We start from the raw sequence: 17,782 nt of genomic DNA on the forward strand, positions 1-17,782 counted from the left end.
GGCTTCAGGGCGCAGCGGTGTGGCACGGCGGTCCCCCTCCTCAGGGCCCTCCTGGCCGCTGGTCTCCGGAGGAAGGGCGCCCAGGGGTGGTGGCCTTTCAACAGGGGCTCTCAACAGGGCCCCGGCCAAAGAAGCTGCCCCCCAGCCCCCGCCCGGGCCTGCCACGGAGGCGTTGTCTCCTCGGGCACGGAGCTGGTGAGGCCAAAGTGACACCCCGGGAGGGACTGCCCCTTGCAGTCGGGCACGGTGTGCCTCCCGTCCCCTCGGGTGGGCCGCAGGTTCCTCTGCGGTGACCTGGCAGGCAGGCGCGGGCCTGCGAGCCCTGAGGCCAGGCGCGGTGCCTCGGCCCCGCGGGCCGCTTGGCAGAGGTCCGTCTCCCGTGGCGAGGGCGACGTGATCTCCTCTCGCTGTGGCCCTGGCCTGCGGGGCTGCAGCCCTTGTGTTCCCTGTGAGGGCCACGCGGGTGTTCCTGGGCCATGGGCAGGGGCCACGTCGCCTGCCGCGGGCCGCATCCTTGCAAAGGTCAAAGCCTGTCTGCGGCTGCCCTCCCTGGAGCTTCCGGCCGTCGGCGGCCCGGTCCATTTGGCAGAGCTGGCGGGAGGGAATTTCCATGCAGGTGGGAACACACTCCCACGGAGCGGGCAGCCCAGGGAATGCTCGTTCCCTTGCGGGCCGGGGCCCTGGCGCCCCGTGGCCGTGGCCTCGCCGACTCCCTGGTAGGGAACGCGCACGCGGCCCGGTGGGCTTTGGCGCCGGCGTTAGTTGGGGGCCGGGCCCGTGCAGCCTAGCCGCCCCGGCCATTCTGGCGGAGTGGAGGGGTGGGGGCACCGTTTGTCCCGTGGCCGCCTGGGAGGGCGCTGCCTCGTCCTCTGCCCCGTAGCCTGCGGGCCAGGGCGGCCAGACCCCCTGGGGGCAGGTTTTGGGTTTTCCTGGGACCCCTGAGGTTCCATCCAGTGCTGGCTTCCGCGGTGCACGTGGAAAGGGTGTGCAGCGGCGGGAACGGATGCGTGTGGAGGTCGGTGGGCACCGCGTGGCCAGAGAGTGTTTTTGGAGGGGCAGAGCCTGGCCCGCGTTAGTGGGCCAGAGGCGTCCAGCGCGGCTCCCTGGTGTGCAAGGCCACCGGGCCTGTGCCAGTCGCCTGACGCGACGCCGGGGCCAGGACCTGCGCCCCAGGCACGCGTGCTCTTGCAGGGACCCAGGCCGCCCGGCTCAGCAGCCCCCTACAGCCCCTAGCCCAGCCTCCCAACACACATGACCCTCCGTGCGCACGAAGAGGCACGCGCTCCCGCTCCCACAGTGCCCTGCGCCCGTGGCTTGTTGCCCGTCCGCAGGCAGCCCCAGGGGGCCGAGGGACAGGACAGGCAGACGGACGCAAGGCGTGGTCGCGGATTCGTTCTGCCCGGCGTGGCGAGCGGAGCCCCTGGGTACCTTGGTGACGCCCGCGGGCGATTGCTCCCCCTTTCTCAGGTGCAGTGGCCACGCCAGGCTCGCGGTCGGCCGCGACACGAAGGCCTCCCTGGCCCCCGAGTGCCTGTGGTTTGCGGTACGGCCGGAAGAAGCGTGGCCCGGAACGGGCACCTTGCTGACGGGAGCGTCCAGACGGTAAGCCTTCCCTGGGTGTCAGCTCGTGCCCCTGGCTTTAGGCTTTCCCGGGGCTGCCCGAGAGGCCGCCAGTGCAGGTGGCCCGCTGGGCACGTGGGGTTTTGCTCCCAGAGGGGCCTGTCCGTTCCTCTGGCTCAGTGGCGTGGCTCTGCACGGCCCGGGCACCGGGAGGACCCTGAGTCCCTCGGCTTGCCCCGCTGAGCCACCCGGCCCGCCTGGGTCAGCCGGCCAGGCCGCCCAGAATGTGCTCGGATCGATGATGACTCCCTCAACAGCATTCCTTGGAAAAGCTGAACAAAATGAGTGAGAACTCCCTCCCGTCGTTCTCATCGAAACTGAGGTCCAGCACGTTGTCCGCCCCAGGGAAGGTAAGCGTCAGGGACAGCAGGCTTCCCATTGGTCACACTCCTGCAAGCAGCAGCACCCACGGCCTGCGCCTGGGAGAGGCTCGCGGGGTGTCTCCGGGTCAGGGAGCCGTTTCCCCACCTTCGCAGGCTTTCCACGGCTCGCAGGCAATGAGCCTGAGGGCAATGAGCGGCATCTGAGGGCGAGTGGGGCAGCTGGTGCCCAAGGCCTAGGACTTCAAAGGCGTGTCTGTGGCACGGGCCCTGGGAGCCGGGGGCAGGGCCCTGGCTGGCAGGGCCTGCGGGCAGTGGCTGGCGACTGGGGTCGAGTGGGGCAGCTGGTCCCCCCCCCCCCAAGGCCTAGGACTTCAACGGCGGGTCTTGTGGCACCGGCCCTTGGGAGTCGAGGGCTGGGGCCTGCGAGGGCCCGGAGGGCTGTGCGGGCCTAAGCGCGCGGCGCTGTGTGTTGAGGGGCCGGGCGAGGCAAGCCTGGCGGGCCGTGGGGGGCGCGGGAGCCCCAGCCCGAGGCGGCGGCCATCCCTGGACACGAGCCCTTTCTCTCACGGACGTACGTGGAGCGGCCCCTGGCTCGGGCTTCTGGGCCAGGGCAAGAGGCCGGGCTGCGGCACCGGCCAGGTTGGAACCATCGGCCCTGCCCGGCGGCCACGCAAGGCGGCAAGTGGCGCCGGCGCTTCGGGCCCAGGGTGAAGTCGGGATGCCGTGCCGGCCGAAGGCCTGAACGGGAATGGCACGGTCCAGAGGGGACCGCGCCCTGGGGGAGTGCCCGGGCCTGCTCAGCCCTGGTGTCTCGTGGCGTCCCCGCGTCCGTCGTGGGTTACGCGGAGTCCTGCGGCCTCCTCCCGTGGATGGCAAAGTCAGTGGCTCCCAGGGCCGGCTTCAGGGCGCAGCGGTGTGGCACGGCGGTCCCCCTCCTCAGGGCCCTCCTGGCCGCTGGTCTCCGGAGGAAGGGCGCCCAGGGGTGGTGGCCTTTCAACAGGGGCTCTCAACAGGGCCCCGGCCAAAGAAGCTGCCCCCCAGCCCCCGCCCGGGCCTGCCACGGAGGCGTTGTCTCCTCGGGCACGGAGCTGGTGAGGCCAAAGTGACACCCCGGGAGGGACTGCCCCTTGCAGTCGGGCACGGTGTGCCTCCCGTCCCCTCGGGTGGGCCGCAGGTTCCTCTGCGGTGACCTGGCAGGCAGGCGCGGGCCTGCGAGCCCTGAGGCCAGGCGCGGTGCCTCGGCCCCGCGGGCCGCTTGGCAGAGGTCCGTCTCCCGTGGCGAGGGCGACGTGATCTCCTCTCGCTGTGGCCCTGGCCTGCGGGGCTGCAGCCCTTGTGTTCCCTGTGAGGGCCACGCGGGTGTTCCTGGGCCGTGGGCAGGGGCCACGTCGCCTGCCGCGGGCCGCATCCTTGCAAAGGTCAAAGCCTGTCTGCGGCTGCCCTCCCTGGAGCTTCCGGCCGTCGGCGGCCCGGTCCATTTGGCAGAGCTGGCGGGAGGGAATTTCCATGCAGGTGGGAACACACTCCCACGGAGCGGGCAGCCCAGGGAATGCTCGTTCCCTTGCGGGCCGGGGCCCTGGCGCCCCGTGGCCGTGGCCTCGCCGACTCCCTGGTAGGGAACGCGCACGCGGCCCGGTGGGCTTTGGCGCCGGCGTTAGTTGGGGGCCGGGCCCGTGCAGCCTAGCCGCCCCGGCCATTCTGGCGGAGTGGAGGGGTGGGGGCACCGTTTGTCCCGTGGCCGCCTGGGAGGGCGCTGCCTCGTCCTCTGCCCCGTAGCCTGCGGGCCAGGGCGGCCAGACCCCCTGGGGGCAGGTTTTGGGTTTTCCTGGGACCCCTGAGGTTCCATCCAGTGCTGGCTTCCGCGGTGCACGTGGAAAGGGTGTGCAGCGGCGGGAACGGATGCGTGTGGAGGTCGGTGGGCACCGCGTGGCCAGAGAGTGTTTTTGGAGGGGCAGAGCCTGGCCCGCGTTAGTGGGCCAGAGGCGTCCAGCGCGGCTCCCTGGTGTGCAAGGCCACCGGGCCTGTGCCAGTCGCCTGACGCGACGCCGGGGCCAGGACCTGCGCCCCAGGCACGCGTGCTCTTGCAGGGACCCAGGCCGCCCGGCTCAGCAGCCCCCTACAGCCCCTAGCCCAGCCTCCCAACACACATGACCCTCCGTGCGCACGAAGAGGCACGCGCTCCCGCTCCCACAGTGCCCTGCGCCCGTGGCTTGTTGCCCGTCCGCAGGCAGCCCCAGGGGGCCGAGGGACAGGACAGGCAGACGGACGCAAGGCGTGGTCGCGGATTCGTTCTGCCCGGCGTGGCGAGCGGAGCCCCTGGGTACCTTGGTGACGCCCGCGGGCGATTGCTCCCCCTTTCTCAGGTGCAGTGGCCACGCCAGGCTCGCGGTCGGCCGCGACACGAAGGCCTCCCTGGCCCCCGAGTGCCTGTGGTTTGCGGTACGGCCGGAAGAAGCGTGGCCCGGAACGGGCACCTTGCTGACGGGAGCGTCCAGACGGTAAGCCTTCCCTGGGTGTCAGCTCGTGCCCCTGGCTTTAGGCTTTCCCGGGGCTGCCCGAGAGGCCGCCAGTGCAGGTGGCCCGCTGGGCACGTGGGGTTTTGCTCCCAGAGGGGCCTGTCCGTTCCTCTGGCTCAGTGGCGTGGCTCTGCACGGCCCGGGCACCGGGAGGACCCTGAGTCCCTCGGCTTGCCCCGCTGAGCCACCCGGCCCGCCTGGGTCAGCCGGCCAGGCCGCCCAGAATGTGCTCGGATCGATGATGACTCCCTCAACAGCATTCCTTGGAAAAGCTGAACAAAATGAGTGAGAACTCCCTCCCGTCGTTCTCATCGAAACTGAGGTCCAGCACGTTGTCCGCCCCAGGGAAGGTAAGCGTCAGGGACAGCAGGCTTCCCATTGGTCACACTCCTGCAAGCAGCAGCACCCACGGCCTGCGCCTGGGAGAGGCTCGCGGGGTGTCTCCGGGTCAGGGAGCCGTTTCCCCACCTTCGCAGGCTTTCCACGGCTCGCAGGCAATGAGCCTGAGGGCAATGAGCGGCATCTGAGGGCGAGTGGGGCAGCTGGTGCCCAAGGCCTAGGACTTCAAAGGCGTGTCTGTGGCACGGGCCCTGGGAGCCGGGGGCAGGGCCCTGGCTGGCAGGGCCTGCGGGCAGTGGCTGGCGACTGGGGTCGAGTGGGGCAGCTGGTCCCCCCCCCCCCAAGGCCTAGGACTTCAACGGCGGGTCTTGTGGCACCGGCCCTTGGGAGTCGAGGGCTGGGGCCTGCGAGGGCCCGGAGGGCTGTGCGGGCCTAAGCGCGCGGCGCTGTGTGTTGAGGGGCCGGGCGAGGCAAGCCTGGCGGGCCGTGGGGGGCGCGGGAGCCCCAGCCCGAGGCGGCGGCCATCCCTGGACACGAGCCCTTTCTCTCACGGACGTACGTGGAGCGGCCCCTGGCTCGGGCTTCTGGGCCAGGGCAAGAGGCCGGGCTGCGGCACCGGCCAGGTTGGAACCATCGGCCCTGCCCGGCGGCCACGCAAGGCGGCAAGTGGCGCCGGCGCTTCGGGCCCAGGGTGAAGTCGGGATGCCGTGCCGGCCGAAGGCCTGAACGGGAATGGCACGGTCCAGAGGGGACCGCGCCCTGGGGGAGTGCCCGGGCCTGCTCAGCCCTGGTGTCTCGTGGCGTCCCCGCGTCCGTCGTGGGTTACGCGGAGTCCTGCGGCCTCCTCCCGTGGATGGCAAAGTCAGTGGCTCCCAGGGCCGGCTTCAGGGCGCAGCGGTGTGGCACGGCGGTCCCCCTCCTCAGGGCCCTCCTGGCCGCTGGTCTCCGGAGGAAGGGCGCCCAGGGGTGGTGGCCTTTCAACAGGGGCTCTCAACAGGGCCCCGGCCAAAGAAGCTGCCCCCCAGCCCCCGCCCGGGCCTGCCACGGAGGCGTTGTCTCCTCGGGCACGGAGCTGGTGAGGCCAAAGTGACACCCCGGGAGGGACTGCCCCTTGCAGTCGGGCACGGTGTGCCTCCCGTCCCCTCGGGTGGGCCGCAGGTTCCTCTGCGGTGACCTGGCAGGCAGGCGCGGGCCTGCGAGCCCTGAGGCCAGGCGCGGTGCCTCGGCCCCGCGGGCCGCTTGGCAGAGGTCCGTCTCCCGTGGCGAGGGCGACGTGATCTCCTCTCGCTGTGGCCCTGGCCTGCGGGGCTGCAGCCCTTGTGTTCCCTGTGAGGGCCACGCGGGTGTTCCTGGGCCGTGGGCAGGGGCCACGTCGCCTGCCGCGGGCCGCATCCTTGCAAAGGTCAAAGCCTGTCTGCGGCTGCCCTCCCTGGAGCTTCCGGCCGTCGGCGGCCCGGTCCATTTGGCAGAGCTGGCGGGAGGGAATTTCCATGCAGGTGGGAACACACTCCCACGGAGCGGGCAGCCCAGGGAATGCTCGTTCCCTTGCGGGCCGGGGCCCTGGCGCCCCGTGGCCGTGGCCTCGCCGACTCCCTGGTAGGGAACGCGCACGCGGCCCGGTGGGCTTTGGCGCCGGCGTTAGTTGGGGGCCGGGCCCGTGCAGCCTAGCCGCCCCGGCCATTCTGGCGGAGTGGAGGGGTGGGGGCACCGTTTGTCCCGTGGCCGCCTGGGAGGGCGCTGCCTCGTCCTCTGCCCCGTAGCCTGCGGGCCAGGGCGGCCAGACCCCCTGGGGGCAGGTTTTGGGTTTTCCTGGGACCCCTGAGGTTCCATCCAGTGCTGGCTTCCGCGGTGCACGTGGAAAGGGTGTGCAGCGGCGGGAACGGATGCGTGTGGAGGTCGGTGGGCACCGCGTGGCCAGAGAGTGTTTTTGGAGGGGCAGAGCCTGGCCCGCGTTAGTGGGCCAGAGGCGTCCAGCGCGGCTCCCTGGTGTGCAAGGCCACCGGGCCTGTGCCAGTCGCCTGACGCGACGCCGGGGCCAGGACCTGCGCCCCAGGCACGCGTGCTCTTGCAGGGACCCAGGCCGCCCGGCTCAGCAGCCCCCTACAGCCCCTAGCCCAGCCTCCCAACACACATGACCCTCCGTGCGCACGAAGAGGCACGCGCTCCCGCTCCCACAGTGCCCTGCGCCCGTGGCTTGTTGCCCGTCCGCAGGCAGCCCCAGGGGGCCGAGGGACAGGACAGGCAGACGGACGCAAGGCGTGGTCGCGGATTCGTTCTGCCCGGCGTGGCGAGCGGAGCCCCTGGGTACCTTGGTGACGCCCGCGGGCGATTGCTCCCCCTTTCTCAGGTGCAGTGGCCACGCCAGGCTCGCGGTCGGCCGCGACACGAAGGCCTCCCTGGCCCCCGAGTGCCTGTGGTTTGCGGTACGGCCGGAAGAAGCGTGGCCCGGAACGGGCACCTTGCTGACGGGAGCGTCCAGACGGTAAGCCTTCCCTGGGTGTCAGCTCGTGCCCCTGGCTTTAGGCTTTCCCGGGGCTGCCCGAGAGGCCGCCAGTGCAGGTGGCCCGCTGGGCACGTGGGGTTTTGCTCCCAGAGGGGCCTGTCCGTTCCTCTGGCTCAGTGGCGTGGCTCTGCACGGCCCGGGCACCGGGAGGACCCTGAGTCCCTCGGCTTGCCCCGCTGAGCCACCCGGCCCGCCTGGGTCAGCCGGCCAGGCCGCCCAGAATGTGCTCGGATCGATGATGACTCCCTCAACAGCATTCCTTGGAAAAGCTGAACAAAATGAGTGAGAACTCCCTCCCGTCGTTCTCATCGAAACTGAGGTCCAGCACGTTGTCCGCCCCAGGGAAGGTAAGCGTCAGGGACAGCAGGCTTCCCATTGGTCACACTCCTGCAAGCAGCAGCACCCACGGCCTGCGCCTGGGAGAGGCTCGCGGGGTGTCTCCGGGTCAGGGAGCCGTTTCCCCACCTTCGCAGGCTTTCCACGGCTCGCAGGCAATGAGCCTGAGGGCAATGAGCGGCATCTGAGGGCGAGTGGGGCAGCTGGTGCCCAAGGCCTAGGACTTCAAAGGCGTGTCTGTGGCACGGGCCCTGGGAGCCGGGGGCAGGGCCCTGGCTGGCAGGGCCTGCGGGCAGTGGCTGGCGACTGGGGTCGAGTGGGGCAGCTGGTCCCCCCCCCCCCAAGGCCTAGGACTTCAACGGCGGGTCTTGTGGCACCGGCCCTTGGGAGTCGAGGGCTGGGGCCTGCGAGGGCCCGGAGGGCTGTGCGGGCCTAAGCGCGCGGCGCTGTGTGTTGAGGGGCCGGGCGAGGCAAGCCTGGCGGGCCGTGGGGGGCGCGGGAGCCCCAGCCCGAGGCGGCGGCCATCCCTGGACACGAGCCCTTTCTCTCACGGACGTACGTGGAGCGGCCCCTGGCTCGGGCTTCTGGGCCAGGGCAAGAGGCCGGGCTGCGGCACCGGCCAGGTTGGAACCATCGGCCCTGCCCGGCGGCCACGCAAGGCGGCAAGTGGCGCCGGCGCTTCGGGCCCAGGGTGAAGTCGGGATGCCGTGCCGGCCGAAGGCCTGAACGGGAATGGCACGGTCCAGAGGGGACCGCGCCCTGGGGGAGTGCCCGGGCCTGCTCAGCCCTGGTGTCTCGTGGCGTCCCCGCGTCCGTCGTGGGTTACGCGGAGTCCTGCGGCCTCCTCCCGTGGATGGCAAAGTCAGTGGCTCCCAGGGCCGGCTTCAGGGCGCAGCGGTGTGGCACGGCGGTCCCCCTCCTCAGGGCCCTCCTGGCCGCTGGTCTCCGGAGGAAGGGCGCCCAGGGGTGGTGGCCTTTCAACAGGGGCTCTCAACAGGGCCCCGGCCAAAGAAGCTGCCCCCCAGCCCCCGCCCGGGCCTGCCACGGAGGCGTTGTCTCCTCGGGCACGGAGCTGGTGAGGCCAAAGTGACACCCCGGGAGGGACTGCCCCTTGCAGTCGGGCACGGTGTGCCTCCCGTCCCCTCGGGTGGGCCGCAGGTTCCTCTGCGGTGACCTGGCAGGCAGGCGCGGGCCTGCGAGCCCTGAGGCCAGGCGCGGTGCCTCGGCCCCGCGGGCCGCTTGGCAGAGGTCCGTCTCCCGTGGCGAGGGCGACGTGATCTCCTCTCGCTGTGGCCCTGGCCTGCGGGGCTGCAGCCCTTGTGTTCCCTGTGAGGGCCACGCGGGTGTTCCTGGGCCGTGGGCAGGGGCCACGTCGCCTGCCGCGGGCCGCATCCTTGCAAAGGTCAAAGCCTGTCTGCGGCTGCCCTCCCTGGAGCTTCCGGCCGTCGGCGGCCCGGTCCATTTGGCAGAGCTGGCGGGAGGGAATTTCCATGCAGGTGGGAACACACTCCCACGGAGCGGGCAGCCCAGGGAATGCTCGTTCCCTTGCGGGCCGGGGCCCTGGCGCCCCGTGGCCGTGGCCTCGCCGACTCCCTGGTAGGGAACGCGCACGCGGCCCGGTGGGCTTTGGCGCCGGCGTTAGTTGGGGGCCGGGCCCGTGCAGCCTAGCCGCCCCGGCCATTCTGGCGGAGTGGAGGGGTGGGGGCACCGTTTGTCCCGTGGCCGCCTGGGAGGGCGCTGCCTCGTCCTCTGCCCCGTAGCCTGCGGGCCAGGGCGGCCAGACCCCCTGGGGGCAGGTTTTGGGTTTTCCTGGGACCCCTGAGGTTCCATCCAGTGCTGGCTTCCGCGGTGCACGTGGAAAGGGTGTGCAGCGGCGGGAACGGATGCGTGTGGAGGTCGGTGGGCACCGCGTGGCCAGAGAGTGTTTTTGGAGGGGCAGAGCCTGGCCCGCGTTAGTGGGCCAGAGGCGTCCAGCGCGGCTCCCTGGTGTGCAAGGCCACCGGGCCTGTGCCAGTCGCCTGACGCGACGCCGGGGCCAGGACCTGCGCCCCAGGCACGCGTGCTCTTGCAGGGACCCAGGCCGCCCGGCTCAGCAGCCCCCTACAGCCCCTAGCCCAGCCTCCCAACACACATGACCCTCCGTGCGCACGAAGAGGCACGCGCTCCCGCTCCCACAGTGCCCTGCGCCCGTGGCTTGTTGCCCGTCCGCAGGCAGCCCCAGGGGGCCGAGGGACAGGACAGGCAGACGGACGCAAGGCGTGGTCGCGGATTCGTTCTGCCCGGCGTGGCGAGCGGAGCCCCTGGGTACCTTGGTGACGCCCGCGGGCGATTGCTCCCCCTTTCTCAGGTGCAGTGGCCACGCCAGGCTCGCGGTCGGCCGCGACACGAAGGCCTCCCTGGCCCCCGAGTGCCTGTGGTTTGCGGTACGGCCGGAAGAAGCGTGGCCCGGAACGGGCACCTTGCTGACGGGAGCGTCCAGACGGTAAGCCTTCCCTGGGTGTCAGCTCGTGCCCCTGGCTTTAGGCTTTCCCGGGGCTGCCCGAGAGGCCGCCAGTGCAGGTGGCCCGCTGGGCACGTGGGGTTTTGCTCCCAGAGGGGCCTGTCCGTTCCTCTGGCTCAGTGGCGTGGCTCTGCACGGCCCGGGCACCGGGAGGACCCTGAGTCCCTCGGCTTGCCCCGCTGAGCCACCCGGCCCGCCTGGGTCAGCCGGCCAGGCCGCCCAGAATGTGCTCGGATCGATGATGACTCCCTCAACAGCATTCCTTGGAAAAGCTGAACAAAATGAGTGAGAACTCCCTCCCGTCGTTCTCATCGAAACTGAGGTCCAGCACGTTGTCCGCCCCAGGGAAGGTAAGCGTCAGGGACAGCAGGCTTCCCATTGGTCACACTCCTGCAAGCAGCAGCACCCACGGCCTGCGCCTGGGAGAGGCTCGCGGGGTGTCTCCGGGTCAGGGAGCCGTTTCCCCACCTTCGCAGGCTTTCCACGGCTCGCAGGCAATGAGCCTGAGGGCAATGAGCGGCATCTGAGGGCGAGTGGGGCAGCTGGTGCCCAAGGCCTAGGACTTCAAAGGCGTGTCTGTGGCACGGGCCCTGGGAGCCGGGGGCAGGGCCCTGGCTGGCAGGGCCTGCGGGCAGTGGCTGGCGACTGGGGTCGAGTGGGGCAGCTGGTCCCCCCCCCCCCAAGGCCTAGGACTTCAACGGCGGGTCTTGTGGCACCGGCCCTTGGGAGTCGAGGGCTGGGGCCTGCGAGGGCCCGGAGGGCTGTGCGGGCCTAAGCGCGCGGCGCTGTGTGTTGAGGGGCCGGGCGAGGCAAGCCTGGCGGGCCGTGGGGGGCGCGGGAGCCCCAGCCCGAGGCGGCGGCCATCCCTGGACACGAGCCCTTTCTCTCACGGACGTACGTGGAGCGGCCCCTGGCTCGGGCTTCTGGGCCAGGGCAAGAGGCCGGGCTGCGGCACCGGCCAGGTTGGAACCATCGGCCCTGCCCGGCGGCCACGCAAGGCGGCAAGTGGCGCCGGCGCTTCGGGCCCAGGGTGAAGTCGGGATGCCGTGCCGGCCGAAGGCCTGAACGGGAATGGCACGGTCCAGAGGGGACCGCGCCCTGGGGGAGTGCCCGGGCCTGCTCAGCCCTGGTGTCTCGTGGCGTCCCCGCGTCCGTCGTGGGTTACGCGGAGTCCTGCGGCCTCCTCCCGTGGATGGCAAAGTCAGTGGCTCCCAGGGCCGGCTTCAGGGCGCAGCGGTGTGGCACGGCGGTCCCCCTCCTCAGGGCCCTCCTGGCCGCTGGTCTCCGGAGGAAGGGCGCCCAGGGGTGGTGGCCTTTCAACAGGGGCTCTCAACAGGGCCCCGGCCAAAGAAGCTGCCCCCCAGCCCCCGCCCGGGCCTGCCACGGAGGCGTTGTCTCCTCGGGCACGGAGCTGGTGAGGCCAAAGTGACACCCCGGGAGGGACTGCCCCTTGCAGTCGGGCACGGTGTGCCTCCCGTCCCCTCGGGTGGGCCGCAGGTTCCTCTGCGGTGACCTGGCAGGCAGGCGCGGGCCTGCGAGCCCTGAGGCCAGGCGCGGTGCCTCGGCCCCGCGGGCCGCTTGGCAGAGGTCCGTCTCCCGTGGCGAGGGCGACGTGATCTCCTCTCGCTGTGGCCCTGGCCTGCGGGGCTGCAGCCCTTGTGTTCCCTGTGAGGGCCACGCGGGTGTTCCTGGGCCGTGGGCAGGGGCCACGTCGCCTGCCGCGGGCCGCATCCTTGCAAAGGTCAAAGCCTGTCTGCGGCTGCCCTCCCTGGAGCTTCCGGCCGTCGGCGGCCCGGTCCATTTGGCAGAGCTGGCGGGAGGGAATTTCCATGCAGGTGGGAACACACTCCCACGGAGCGGGCAGCCCAGGGAATGCTCGTTCCCTTGCGGGCCGGGGCCCTGGCGCCCCGTGGCCGTGGCCTCGCCGACTCCCTGGTAGGGAACGCGCACGCGGCCCGGTGGGCTTTGGCGCCGGCGTTAGTTGGGGGCCGGGCCCGTGCAGCCTAGCCGCCCCGGCCATTCTGGCGGAGTGGAGGGGTGGGGGCACCGTTTGTCCCGTGGCCGCCTGGGAGGGCGCTGCCTCGTCCTCTGCCCCGTAGCCTGCGGGCCAGGGCGGCCAGACCCCCTGGGGGCAGGTTTTGGGTTTTCCTGGGACCCCTGAGGTTCCATCCAGTGCTGGCTTCCGCGGTGCACGTGGAAAGGGTGTGCAGCGGCGGGAACGGATGCGTGTGGAGGTCGGTGGGCACCGCGTGGCCAGAGAGTGTTTTTGGAGGGGCAGAGCCTGGCCCGCGTTAGTGGGCCAGAGGCGTCCAGCGCGGCTCCCTGGTGTGCAAGGCCACCGGGCCTGTGCCAGTCGCCTGACGCGACGCCGGGGCCAGGACCTGCGCCCCAGGCACGCGTGCTCTTGCAGGGACCCAGGCCGCCCGGCTCAGCAGCCCCCTACAGCCCCTAGCCCAGCCTCCCAACACACATGACCCTCCGTGCGCACGAAGAGGCACGCGCTCCCGCTCCCACAGTGCCCTGCGCCCGTGGCTTGTTGCCCGTCCGCAGGCAGCCCCAGGGGGCCGAGGGACAGGACAGGCAGACGGACGCAAGGCGTGGTCGCGGATTCGTTCTGCCCGGCGTGGCGAGCGGAGCCCCTGGGTACCTTGGTGACGCCCGCGGGCGATTGCTCCCCTTTCTCAGGTGCAGTGGCCACGCCAGGCTCGCGGTCGGCCGCGACACGAAGGCCTCCCTGGCCCCCGAGTGCCTGTGGTTTGCGGTACGGCCGGAAGAAGCGTGGCCCGAACGGGCACCTTGCTGACGGGAGCGTCCAGACGGTAAGCCTTCCCTGGGTGTCAGCTCGTGCCCCTGGCTTTAGGCTTTCCGGGGCTGCCCGAGAGGGCCGCCAGTGCAGGTGGCCCGCTGGGCACGTGGGTTTTGCTCCCAGAGGGGCCTGTCCGTTCCTCTGGCTCAGTGGCGTGGCTCTGCACGGCCCGGGCACCGGGAGGACCCTGAGTCCTCGGCTTGCCCCGCTGAGCCACCCGGCCCGCCTGGGTCAGCCGGCCAGGCCGCCCAGAATGTGCTCGGATCGATGATGACTCCCTCAACAGCATTCCTTGGAAAAGCTGAACAAAATGAGTGAGAACTCCTCCCGTCGTTCTCATCTCATCGAAACTGAGGTCCAGCACGTTGTCCGCCCCAGGGAAGGTAAGCGTCAGGGACAGCAGGCTTCCCATTGGTCACACTCCTGCAAGCAGCAGCACCCACGGCCTGCGCCTGGGAGAGGCTCGCGGGGTGTCTCCAGGTCAGGGAGCCGTTTCCCCACCTTCGCAGGCTTTCCACGGCTCGCAGGCAATGAGCCTGAGGGCAATGAGCGGCATCTGAGGGCGAGTGGGGCAGCTGGTGCCCAAGGCCTAGGACTTCAAAGGCGTGTCTGTGGCACGGGCCCTGGGAGCCGGGGGCAGGGCCCTGGCTGGCAGGGCCTGCGGGCAGTGGCTGGCGACTGGGGTCGAGTGGGGCAGCTGGTGCCCAAGGCCTAGGACTTCAAAGGCGTGTCTGTGGCACGGGCCCTGGGAGCCGGGGGCAGGGCCCTGGCTGGCAGGGCCTGCGGGCAGTGGCTGGCAACTGGGGTCGAGTGGGGCAGCTGGTCCCCCCCCGCCAAGGCCTAGGACTTCAACGGCGGGTCTTGTGTCACCGGCCCTTGGGAGTCGAGGGCTGGGGCCTGCGAGGGCCCGGAGGGCTGTGCGGGCGTAAGCGCGCGGCGGTGTGTGTTGAGGGGCCGGGCGAGGCAAGCCTGGCGGGCCGTGGGGGGCGCGGGAGCCCCAGCCCGAGGCGGCGGCCATCCCTGGACACGAGCCCTTTCTCTTACTCAAGTACGTGGAACAGCTTATGTGTTGGTTGTGGGACACGTCTTTAGACCCTTTTGTTGTTGCGATCTTCTTGTGAATCTCTTTCAGTTTTCTCACCCAATGTGTCTGTGACTACTCTTCTTAATGCCTCAGTGTCAAGTTTTTGTTCTGCCCTTTTCCTGGATAGTAATGTTAGGGAAAGCAGGGTACCACATTCTTGGTAATTCTGTCTGTTTTCTCTTCCCTAGTTTCACATTTTGTTCCCAGTTCCTTCCTGGTTTCCTGACTGATATCTGGCTTTTGATGTGGATGGCAAACCGTGGCTCAAAGTCTAGGCTTCATGTGCATGTGTGCATGATTTTTGTACTGTAGTCCTTCTGCTGTGTGCTCTCCTGTCCCTTTGTGCCTTAAAGATGTGCCTTCATTGGTGGTGTTCTTCATGAGTGTAAGCATGGCATTGGATGAAGTCCTATCTCTGGTCAGTCCTGCCTTTGTGACAATGTCTCCTTTGTCATGGTGCTGCTGACATGACAGTGTTACTCTCGGAGTTTCTGTTGAACTTGGGCACAGGTGTCTCCCATACTTTTAGGTGGAGTTGGGACTTTTCTGCAGAAACCTACCAGCACACTGGGGGCTTATGTTTTGCGATGCTAGGCGCAATGCCCCTGCTGGATGGGAATCTTCAGAGAGGTCCCCCCACCTGTGAACAAGGCATGTTGTCTTCCAACAAGTGCAGTGTACCTCTCACCTGCGGGGCTGCAGCACTTGAGCTTTGTGAGGGCCATTCCACTGTTCCTGGTCCTAGGCAGAGGGCGCACGTCTTATGCCATAGCCTGGTTCCTTTCAAAGACCAATGCATTGGTGGCTTTCCTCACTGAAGAATTGTGCCCCCAATGTGTGAGTCTGTTTTTTTGGAAGTGCTGAAGAGACTACCCATGCAGGCTTGATCAGGCTGCTGTGGACCAAGCAGCCAATAGATTGCTCATTTCTTCACAGCTCTGGGCCCTGAAGTCCACTGGCCTTAGCCATGCCGGTTCTCTGGCTGGGATTGCACCCTGATTTCATTGGGGTTGTATACTGACATTTGGTGGGGAAGGCATGTGCTTCGTTGCTGCAGAGGGTGTTTTGTCAAAATGGATAAGTATGGGCACCTGGCCTATAATCCTTTGGCCACCTCACATGGCTATGCCTAGGCTTCTGCCTAGTTGCCCGCACTGGAGGTTTGCCAGCCTTTCTTTGGGATGTTTTGGTTTTCCACTGACTGCTGAGGTTCATTCAAGTGTGCTTCCAGTGTAATGGCTTGCTGGCCTCCACAGTCCATGTTGTCATGGTTACCAGCGGCAGGAGAGGAGGGGTGTACACCAGATACCGGTATGCTATGCTTGGCAACAGTGCTTTAAGAGAGGGAATCGCTGGCCAGTTTCAGCCACCCCTAGAGATCAAAGGTGAACTCTGATTTGCAAGGAAATATGTCTTGTGCTGTTTTGTGGCAGGACATCAAGTTATGAATTTGCACACCAAGTAAGCTCTTGCAGGCGTGGAGACCTCCCTAGATGAGCAAAAACACCCTCTCTCAACCACACCACTGAACAGACTCATACACAACCTGTACACTCACACCCACAAACACACACACACCCAAACTCACAGACAGGCACATGCACCTGCTCACATAGTCCCCTGTATACATGGCATCTTGCCCATCTGAAGGCAGCCCAAAGGGACAGAGGGACAGGACAGGCAGACGCAAGGTGTAGTCACAAATTCATTCTTCCCGGTGTGGCAAGCTGAGCACCTGGGTATGTTTCTCACACGTGAATGCGATTTCTCCACCCTTTTCAGGTGCCTTCTCATGTCTTCAGGTTGCATATGTATGGAGCAGAGGTCCCTGACTTGTGTGTACTCCTGGCATCTGTGTTCCCATGGAATGGTGGTCAGTGGTGGTGTTCTTCATGCCTGAAACTGGGGCTGGCTGAAAACATATATCTGGCTGGTTTTGCTCCAGGTGTCTCAGTCAAATATTGCTTTGGAGATCTTTTCTCCTCACGCAGGGATCTGGCGAGGTGCAAGTGTTACTCTGGGACAGTCCGTTGGACTCAGACACAGGTGTGTCACATCTTGTTGGGTGGGGTGGAGACGTCTCTCTTGGGAGCCTACCAGCAGGACGGGTACCTGAGTGATCTCCCGAGAGGTTCAGTGCCCCAGCCGTACCAGGAGCTTGGAGAAGGTCCACATTTCCTTGTGAAGGAGATGTGTTCTTCTATCATTGTGCCTCGCCTGTGGGGCTGCAGCCCTTGAGCTCTGTGTGGGCCATGCTGATGTTACGTATTGGCAGGACAGAGCCCACATCGCATGCCACAGGCTGGATCCCTGCAAAGGCCAAAGTGTTGGTGGCTGTCTTAGCTGAAGGATCCTGCCCCCAATGTAGGAGTCAATTTTGAGGAGAGTGTTAGCGGGACCTGTGGTATAGGCATGAGCAGGCTCCTGTGGACCAAGAAGCTAAGGTTTTGCATGTTTCCTTCCAGGTCGGGGCTCCCAAACCTGCTTTCTGTGGCCATGTCAGTTCCCTGTGTGGAATGAGCCCTGGGTTCAGTCGAGTTTTACACTGGCTTTTGGTTGGGCAAGTGTAGTGTTTTGTTTTGTTTTGTTTTGTTTTGTTTTTCTCACAGAGGGTATTTTGGAAACCTGCACATTTTCTGAAAGAGGTTCCTGAAGGAGTTAGCCATCTTGATGGTTACAGGGATAAGGGATTTATATTACAGGGCTATTGTTGGTGGTGATTCAATTAGACTTTGGCATATATGGAGACTGCTAGACATATCTGGGTAAGATATACCTATATTCCTCCTGTATTAGGAATGTTGTGTGATTTGCCTCTGTCCCAGGCATTCCATGGCTGGATGCCTGTAATAGACATGGATCTCTAGTGTGTGTTCAGTGAAAATAATGCAGGCTGCCTGTTATCTTGGGGTGTACAGTGTTTCACAGTGGGTATACGCACCAGGACGTGATCATCTTCATGGTTCCCAGTTGTGGTTTGAGTAGTGTGTTGATTCTGTGGACAAATGTCTTTTCCTCCACTCTTCCCCTCTCCCCCCACATGCCTCCCATTGGCATGGACTTGAAAGTGTTTTGAGGAGACAATTGTTTAGTTTGTGTTGCCCGTCCCTATCCAGTTCCCTTAAAGTAGGGGTTTTCCACTGGAAGGCAGTGGGGAAGTGGAAATTAGGGAGTTCAGTGCCATGAGAAAGGCTCTTAAAATGGTGGCATGAGAAATTTCAGATTGGGGGAAAGAGCTGACTGGTTTTATGCCCCGAAGCTATTTAAATGCTTCTTGTTTGGTTATGCAAGTTGCTAGGTACTTCCTTGGAGGGGAGTTGCTTTTGGGTGGAGGGGTTCTGGTCTGGGGAACATACCATGGGAGGGCAAGGTAGACGTGGTCCACATTGGGCCTTGGGTATTGGGTTCGGGAGCTGATATGTGGTGTGTGAGGATAAGAATAGATTCTATGCACAGCACTTTTGCCCGGGATTGGTGCATCAGCCCAAACCCATGCCTGGATGCATCCATGTTTGGACACGTGCCCCACATGCATGGAAGGAGCCCACGAATCATAGGGAGAGATAGAGAAAGTGGTCCCAGTGGGTGTCACTCCCCTGGATGCCTGTGGACCTGTGTGACTTTCTGAAGCTTGTGTTGTCTCTTCTCATCACTTCCCAGGTGGAATAAGCAGGATGCAGATATCAGGGATAGTAAGCTAGGCCTATACTGTGTAAAATGTGATGCCAGCCAGCCATGACTCCCCAGTAGGCACA

General features: G+C 66.7%; 1 protein-coding gene, 4 non-coding genes and 1 pseudogene across 31 annotated transcripts in view; all 6 read left to right on the plus strand.

The window, feature by feature from the left end:
- LOC131516184 (uncharacterized) overlaps window positions 1-17,782 on the plus strand; it is a 70,560-nt gene that overhangs the window by 26,649 nt on the left and 26,129 nt on the right. For 10 of the 27 annotated variants that reach the window (XM_058736874.1, XM_058736873.1, XM_058736872.1 and 7 more), the window contains 8 exons: window positions 1,468-1,602; window positions 1,878-1,970; window positions 4,307-4,441; window positions 4,717-4,809; window positions 7,146-7,280; window positions 7,556-7,648; window positions 9,985-10,119; window positions 10,395-10,803. In XM_058736874.1, the coding sequence (XP_058592857.1) occupies window positions 1,468-1,602; window positions 1,878-1,970; window positions 4,307-4,441; window positions 4,717-4,809; window positions 7,146-7,280; window positions 7,556-7,648; window positions 9,985-10,119; window positions 10,395-10,664 (1,089 nt within the window). In that variant the 3' untranslated portion in view covers window positions 10,665-10,803. Of the gene's footprint in view, window positions 1-1,467; window positions 1,603-1,877; window positions 1,971-4,306; window positions 4,442-4,716; window positions 4,810-7,145; window positions 7,281-7,555; window positions 7,649-9,984; window positions 10,804-12,822; window positions 12,957-17,782 lie in introns of those variants that run through there. The other 17 variants (XM_058736858.1, XM_058736859.1, XM_058736861.1 and 14 more) reach the window with 9 other exon arrangements.
- Window positions 1,853-1,946, plus strand: LOC131518432 (small nucleolar RNA SNORD116). The gene has a single exon (XR_009265111.1). It is a non-coding gene; the product is annotated as a small nucleolar RNA SNORD116 (small nucleolar RNA).
- On the plus strand, window positions 4,692-4,785 carry LOC131518435 (small nucleolar RNA SNORD116). Its single transcript, XR_009265113.1, has one exon. It is a non-coding gene; the product is annotated as a small nucleolar RNA SNORD116 (small nucleolar RNA).
- LOC131518436 (small nucleolar RNA SNORD116) lies at window positions 7,531-7,624 on the plus strand. The gene has a single exon (XR_009265114.1). It is a non-coding gene; the product is annotated as a small nucleolar RNA SNORD116 (small nucleolar RNA).
- On the plus strand, window positions 10,370-10,463 carry LOC131518437 (small nucleolar RNA SNORD116). Its single transcript, XR_009265115.1, has one exon. It is a non-coding gene; the product is annotated as a small nucleolar RNA SNORD116 (small nucleolar RNA).
- LOC131518438 (small nucleolar RNA SNORD116) lies at window positions 13,205-13,302 on the plus strand (annotated as a pseudogene).

This window comes from Neofelis nebulosa, chromosome 7 (genome assembly GCF_028018385.1).
Source record: "Neofelis nebulosa isolate mNeoNeb1 chromosome 7, mNeoNeb1.pri, whole genome shotgun sequence".
NCBI lineage: Eukaryota > Metazoa > Chordata > Mammalia > Carnivora > Felidae > Neofelis > Neofelis nebulosa.